At 59.6% G+C, this 7,416-nt stretch overlaps 1 protein-coding gene across 1 annotated transcript; it reads right to left on the reverse strand.

Moving 5' to 3' along the window:
- Window positions 1-364: 364 nt before the first annotated feature.
- On the reverse strand, window positions 365-7,241 carry LOC115916975 (arachidonate 8S-lipoxygenase-like; the record flags this gene model as incomplete). Its single annotated transcript, XM_030970712.1, has 5 exons — window positions 365-555; window positions 2,791-2,959; window positions 5,226-5,326; window positions 6,169-6,290; window positions 7,075-7,241. Coding segments are annotated over 5 exons (738 nt in total), but the record flags the coding sequence as incomplete, so codon positions are not given.
- Window positions 7,242-7,416: the final 175 nt, after the last annotated feature.

The raw sequence follows: 7,416 nt of genomic DNA on the forward strand, positions 1-7,416 counted from the left end.
GGCTGTCTCAGATGGCCACGCTGTTCTCGATGTTCTCGGGGTCCAGGTAGGGGCAGGGCTATTTTCGGGGTGATTTTGGGGTATTTTGGGGTGGTTTGGGGTATTTTGGGGTGATTTTGGGATATTTTGGGGTGATTTTGGGATATTTTGGGGTGAATTTGGGATATTTGGGGGTGAATTTGGGATATTTGGGGGTGTCTCAGATGGCCACGCTGTTCTCGATGTTCTCGGGGTCCAGGTAGGGGCAGGGCTATTTTGGGATGATTTTTGGGGTGAATTTGGGGTATTTTTGGGGGGGTTTTTTGCCGGTTTTTTGGGATATTTTTGGACTATTTCGGGGTGATTTTTGGGGTGAATTTGGGATATTTGGGGTGTCTCAGATGGCCACGCTGTTCTCGATGTTCTCGGGGTCCAGGTACGGGTAGGGCCGCTCCAGCGCCGCGTTCCGGGCCGGATCTGGCGCGAGATTCGGCGCAGGCGGCGCCGGAAGCGCCGGATCAGGGAGCGCGGGGCGGCCTCGGTGAAGTGACGGTCGGGGTAATGGCCCAGGGGGCGCTGGGGGGACAAACTGGGGTTACTGGGAGCACTGGGAGCACTGGGAGGGACAAACTGGGGTTACTGGGAGCACTGGGAGCACTGGGAGGGACAAACTGGGGTTACTGGGAGCACTGGGAGCACTGGGGTAATGGCCCAGGGGGCGCCGGGGGGACAAACTGGGGTTACTGGGGTTACTGGTGTAACTGGGAGGGACAAACTGGGGTTACTGGGAGGGACTGGGAGGGACAAACTGGGGTTACTGGGGTTACTGGTGTTACTGGGAGAACAAACTGGGGTAATGGCCCAGGGGGCGCTGGGGGGAGAAACCGGGGTTACTGGGAGCACTGGGAGCACTGGGAGCACTGGGAGCACTGGGAGCACTGGGGTAATGGCCCAGGGGGCGCTTGGGGGACAAATGTGCCCCGGGGTTACTGGGGTTACTGGGAGCACTGGGAGCACTGGGAGGGACAAACTGGGGTTACTGGGAGCACTGGGAGCACTGGGAGCACTGGGGTAATGGCCCAGGGGGCGCTGGGGGGACAAACTGGGGTTACTGGGGTTACTGGGAGCACTGGGAGCACTGGGAGGGACAAACTGGGGTAATGGCCCAGGGGGCGCTTGGGGGAGAAACCGGGGTTACTGGGGTTACTGGGAGGGACAAACTGGGGTTACTGGGGTTACTGGTGTAACTGGGAGAACAAACTGGGGTTACTGGGAGCACTGGGAGCACTGGGGTAATGGCCCAGGGGGCGCTGGGGGAGAAACAAACGGGGGTTACTGGTGTAACTGGGAGCACTGGGAGGGACAAACTGGGGTTACTGGGGTTACTGGTGTAACTGGGAGCACTGGGAGCACTGGGAGGGACAAACTGGGGTTACTGGGAGCACTGGGAGCACTGGGAGCACTGGGAGCACTGGGAGGGACTGGGAGCACTGGGGTAATGGCCCAGGGGGCGCTGGGGGAGAAACAAACGGGGGTTACTGGGAGCACTGGGAGCACTGGGAGGGACTGGGAGCACTGGGATGGACAAACTGGGGTTACTGGGAGCACTGGGAGCACTGGGAGGGACAAACTGGGGTTACTGGGAGCACTGGGAGGCACTGGGGTGGGTTTGGGGTCCTGGGTGGGGTCCAGGGTGGGTTTTGGGTGGGTTTTGGGTGGGTTATTTGGGATGTTGGGTGGGTTATTTTGGGGAGGGGTCCCACAGGGGTTCATTGATTTGGGTTGGGGTCTCACCATGTCCATGGGCTCGTTGCGGAGCACCCAGAGCAGGGGTTGGGTCAGGTTTGGGTCAGTTTTGGGTGGGTTTTGGGCGGGTTTGGGTGGGTTTGGGGTGGGTTATTTTGGGTCAGTTTTGGGCGGGTTTGGGGCGGGTTATTTTGGGTTTGGGGTGGGTTATTTTGGGTCAGTTTTGGGCGGGTTTTGGGGGGGTTTGGGTGGGTTATTTTGGGGAGGGGTCTCAGGAGGATCAGGTAATTTGGGCTGGGGTCTCACCATGTCCATGGGCTCGTTGCGGAGCACCCAGAGCACGGCTGGGGTCAGTTTTGGGTCAGTTTTGGGTGGATTTGGGTCAGTTTTGGGCGGGTTTGGGGTGGGTTATTTGGGATGTTGGGTGGGTTATTTTGGGGAGGGGTCCCACAGGGGTTCATTGATTTGGGCTGGGGTCTCACCATGTCCATGGGCTCGTTGCGGAGCACCCAGAGCAGGGTTGGGTCAGGTTTGGGTCAGTTTTGGGTTATTTTGGGGTGGTTTTGGGTGGGTTTGGGGTGGGTTATTTTGGGTTTGGGGTGGGTTATTTTGGGTCAGTTTTGGGCGGGTTTTGGGGGGGTTTGGGTGGGTTATTTTGGGGAGGGGTCTCAGGAGGATCAGGTAATTTGGGCTGGGGTCTCACCATGTCCATGGGCTCGTTGCGGAGCACCCAGAGCACGGCTGGGGTCAGTTTTGGGTCAGTTTTGGGTGGATTTGGGTCAGTTTTGGGTTATTTTGGGGTGGTTTTGGGTGGGTTTGGGGTGGGTTATTTTGGGTTTGGGGTGGGTTATTTTGGGGAGGGGTCTCAGGAGGATCAGGTAATTTGGGCTGGGGTCTCACCATGTCCATGGGCTCGTTGCGGAGCACCCAGAGCACAGCCAGGGCTTGGTTTGGGTCAGGTTTGGGTTATTTTGGGTCAGTTTTGGGCGGGTTTGGGGCGGGTTTGGGTGGGTTATTTTGGGGAGGGGTCTCAGGAGGATCAGGTAATTTGGGCTGGGGTCTCACCATGTCCATGGGCTCGTTGCGGAGCACCCAGAGCACGGCCAGCACCGTGGCCGTGGTGTTCATGGCCGGCAGCGCCTCCAGGAAGTCGCGCTCGGACAGCGCGGCCTTGCGGCGGGGAGGGGGCGCGCGCATGGCGGCCGGCGCGTTCGGGGAACGCGGAGAGCTCAAACTGCCCAAAAACGGGAAAAGAGACCCAAAAATGTGTGAGAGGGACCCCAAAAATGGGGGAGAGAGAAATCAGTGTCAGAGAGCTCAAACTGCCCAAAAACGGGAAAAGGGACCCAAAAAATATAACAGAGGGACCCCAAAATGTCACAGAGGGACCCCAATGTCAGAGAGCTCAAACTGGCTGGAAACGGGAAAAGGGACCCAAAAATGTGTGAGAGGGACCCCAAAAATGGGGGAGAGAGAGACCCCAATGTCAGAGAGCTCAAACTGCCCGGAAACGGGAAAAGGGACCCAAAAATGTCACAGAGGGACCCCAAAAATGGGAGAGAGAGAGACCCCAATGTCAGAGAGCTCAAACTGCCCAAAAACGGGAAAAGGGACCCAAAAAAATATAACAGAGGGACCCCAAAATGTCACAGAGGGACCCCAATGTCAGAGAGCTCAAACTGGCTGGAAACGGGAAAAGGGACCCAAAAATGGGGGAGAGGGACCCCAAAAATGGGGGAGAGAGAGATCAGTGTCAGAGAGCTCAAACTGCCCGGAAACGGGAAAAGGGACCCAAAAATGTAACAGAGGGACCCCAAAAATGGGGGAGAGAGAGACCCCAATGTCAGACAGCTCAAACTGGCCAAAAACGGGAAAAGAGACCCAAAAAATATAACAGAGGGACCCCAAAAATGGGGGAGAGAGAGACCCCAATGTCAGAGAGCTCAAACTGGCCGGAAACGGGAAAAGAGACCCAAAAAAATATAACAGAGAGACCCCAAAAATGGGGGAGAGAGAGACCCCAATGTCAGAGAGCTCAAACTGGCCAAAAACAGGAAAAGGGACCCAAAAATGGGGGAGAGGGACCCCAAAAATGGGGGAGAGAGAGACCCCAATGTCAGAGAGCTCAAACTGCCCGGAAACAGGAAAAGGGACCCAAAAAAATATAACAGAGGGACCCCAAAAATGGGGGAGAGAGAGACCCCAATGTCAGAGAGCTCAAACTGCCCGGAAACAGGAAAAGGGACCCAAAAATATAACAGAGGGACCCCAAAAAATGGGGAGAGAGAGACCCCCAATGTCAGAGAGCTCAAACTGCCCAAAAACGGGAAAAGGGACCCAAAAATGTAACAGAGGGACCCCAAAAATGGGGGAGAGAGAGACCCCAATGTCAGAGAGCTCAAACTGGCCGGAAACGGGAAAAGGGACCCAAAAATGTGTGAGAGGGACCCCAAAAATGGGGGAGAGGGACCCCAATGTCAGAGAGCTCAAACTGCCCAAAAACGGGAAAAGAGACCCAAAAAAATATAACAGAGGGACCCCAAAAATGGGGGAGAGAGGGACCCCAATGTCAGAGAGCTCAAACTGCCCAAAAACGGGAAAAGGGACCCAAAAAAATGCAACAGAGAGACCCCAAAAATGGGAAAACTGACCCCCAAAATGGGGGCATTTGGGGGGAACGCAGAGAGCTCAAAATGACCCCAAAAACGGGAAAAGTGACCCAAAAATGGGGCAGAGGGACCCCAAAAATGGGGGAGAGAGAGATCAGTGTCAGAGAGCTCAAACTGCCCGGAAACGGGAAAAGGGACCCAAAAATGTGTGAGAGGGACCCCAAAAATGTCCCAGAGACCCCAAAATGCCCCCAAACCCCAGAGCCCCCCCCAAACACCCCCGGAGCCCCAAAACTGCCCCAAAACTGGGGTGGGGGGATGGGCAGGAGAAGTGGGGTCAGTGTGGGGGTCAGAGGTCAGAAGTCACTGTGTGGTCAGTGTGGGTCAGTGGTCAGTGGTCACTGTGGTCAGTACCTGGCCGCTGTTGGTGGCCGCGTGGTGCGCAGAGCAGGTGTGACTGTGCGGGTCAGTGGTCACTGCGGTCAGTGTGGGTCACTGTGGGTCAGTGGTCAGTGCAGTGGTCACTCTGGTCACTGTGGGTCAGTGGTCACTGTGGTCAGTGGTCAGCGCTCACCTGGCCGCTGTTGGTGGCCGCGTGGTGCGCAGAGCAGGTGTGACTGTGCGGGTCACTGTGGTCAGTGTGGTCAGTGTGGTCAGTGGTCACTGTGGGTCACTGTGGGTCAGTGGTCAGTGCAGTGGTCACTGTGGTCACTGTGGTCAGTGGTCAGTACCTGGCCGCTGTTGGTGGCCGCGTGGTGCGCAGAGCAGGTGTGACTGTGTGGGTCAGTGGTCACTGCGGTCAGTGTGGGTCACTGTGGGTCAGTGGTCAGTGCAGTGGTCACTCTGGTCACTGTGGGTCAGTGGTCACTCTGGTCAGTGGTCAGTGCTCACCTGGCCGCTGTTGGTGGCCGCGTGGTGCGCAGAGCAGGTGTAGATCACGGTGGTGACGAAGGTGACCAGGCCACGCACGGAGTCCAGACGGGAGGGCACCCCTGGCACCGGGCACACGGCGGGTCACCTGAGGGGGCACCTGAGGGGGCACCTGAGCCCACCTGAGCCCCTGTACCCCACCTGTGCCCACCTGAGGGGTCACCTGAGGGGGCACCTGAGCCCACCTGAGGGGGCACCTGAGGGGGCACCTGAGCCCACCTGTGCCCACCTGATCCCACCTGTGCCCACCTGAGGGGGCACCTGAGGGGGCACCTGAGCCCACCTGATCCCACCTGTGCCCACCTGAGGGGGCACCTGAGGGGGCACCTGAGGGGGCACCTGAGGGGGCACCTGAGCCCCTGTACCCCACCTGTGCCCACCTGAGGAGTCACCTGAGCCCACCTGTGCCCACCTGTGCCCACCTGAGGGGGCACCTGAGCCCACCTGTGCCCACCTGTGCCCACCTGAGGGGGCACCTGAGGGGGCACCTGAGCCCCTGTACCCCACCTGTGCCCACCTGAGGGGTCACCTGTGCCCCTGTACCCCACCTGTGCCCACCTGAGGGGGCACCTGTGCCCACCTGAGCCCCTGTACCACACCTGTGCCCACCTGTGCCCACCTGAGGGGGCACCTGAGCCCTCTGTGCCCACCTGAGGGGTCACCTGAGGGGGCACCTGAGGGGGCACCTGTGCCCACCTGAGCCCCTGTACCACACCTGTGCCCCTGTACCCCACCTGTGCCCACCTGATCCCACCTGAGGCCTCACCTGTGCCCACCCGTGCCCACCTGTGCCCACCTGAGGTGTCACCTGAGGGGGCACCTGTGCCCCTGTACCCCACCTGTGCCCACCTGTGCCCCGCCCCCGTTCCCACCTGTGCCCCTGTGCCCCCCCCCCCGTGCCCACCTGAGCTCCTCCTGCCCAGGAAGCCGCGGGTGAAGATTTCGCCCACCCAGGCCTGGAGCTCGGGGTCCTCGCGGACGGCGGCGTCCGACCGGTAATAGAGGGACAGGACACCTGAGACAAACCTACGGACAGACGGACAGACACCTGAGACAAACCTGGGACAGACAGACAGACAGACAGACAGACCGGTAATAGAGGGACAGGACACCTGAGACAAACCTACGGACAGACAGACAGACGGACAGACAGACAGACCGGTAATAGAGGGACAGGACACCTGAGACAAACCTACGGACAGACAGACAGACGGACAGACAGACAGACCGGTAATAGAGGGAGAGAATGCCGGAGACGAACCTACGGACAGACAGACGGACAGACAGACAGACCGGTAATAGAGGGAGAGAATGCCGGAGACAAACCTGGGACAGACAGACAGACAGACAGACAGACAGGTAATAGAGGGAGAGAATGCCGGAGACGAACCTACGGACAGACAGACAGACAGACAGACAGAGCGGTAATAGAGGGAGAGAATGCCGGAGACAAACCTACGGACAGACAGACGGACAGACAGACAGACCGGTAATAGAGGGAGAGAATGCCGGGGACGAACCTACGGACAGACAGACAGACAGACGGGTAATAGAGGGACAAGACAGACAGCACGAACCTGGGGACATCAATGGGGACATTGGGGCATTGGGGACATCAATGGGGGCATTAATGGGCACACAGAGGGGTCTCGGGGGTTGTCCCCAGGTGTCCCCACCTGCGGATGGCCCGCCACACCTTGCTGGCCTGGGGACACTGGGGACATTGGGGGACACTGGGGACACTGGGGGACATTGGGGACACTGGGGGCACACAGAGGGATGTCACGGGGGTGTCCCCAGGTGTCCCCACCTGCGGATGGCCCGCCACACCTTGCTGGCGTCGCTGCCGAAGTGGTGCCCCCTGGTGGCCGCGGGGAGCCCGCGGTGCCGCAGGTCCCGCGGCAGCACCAGCGCCGCCAGCGCAGCGCCCGCAGCCGCAGCCACCAGCGCCAGCAGCGCGCGGCCCAGCGCCACCGCCTGCGGACAGTGGGGACAGCGGGACACTCAGGGGACATCGGGGGACATCGCAGTGCCACCAAAATCCACCATTCCGCAAACCCCGCAACCCACCGGTGCCCGCAGCCCCCGCCCCCCCAGCGCCAGCAGCCCGCGCCGGCCCAGCGCCACCGCCTGCGGACAGTGGGGACACTCA

This window comes from Camarhynchus parvulus, unplaced genomic scaffold (genome assembly GCF_901933205.1).
Source record: "Camarhynchus parvulus unplaced genomic scaffold, STF_HiC, whole genome shotgun sequence".
Classification (NCBI taxonomy): domain Eukaryota; kingdom Metazoa; phylum Chordata; class Aves; order Passeriformes; family Thraupidae; genus Camarhynchus; species Camarhynchus parvulus.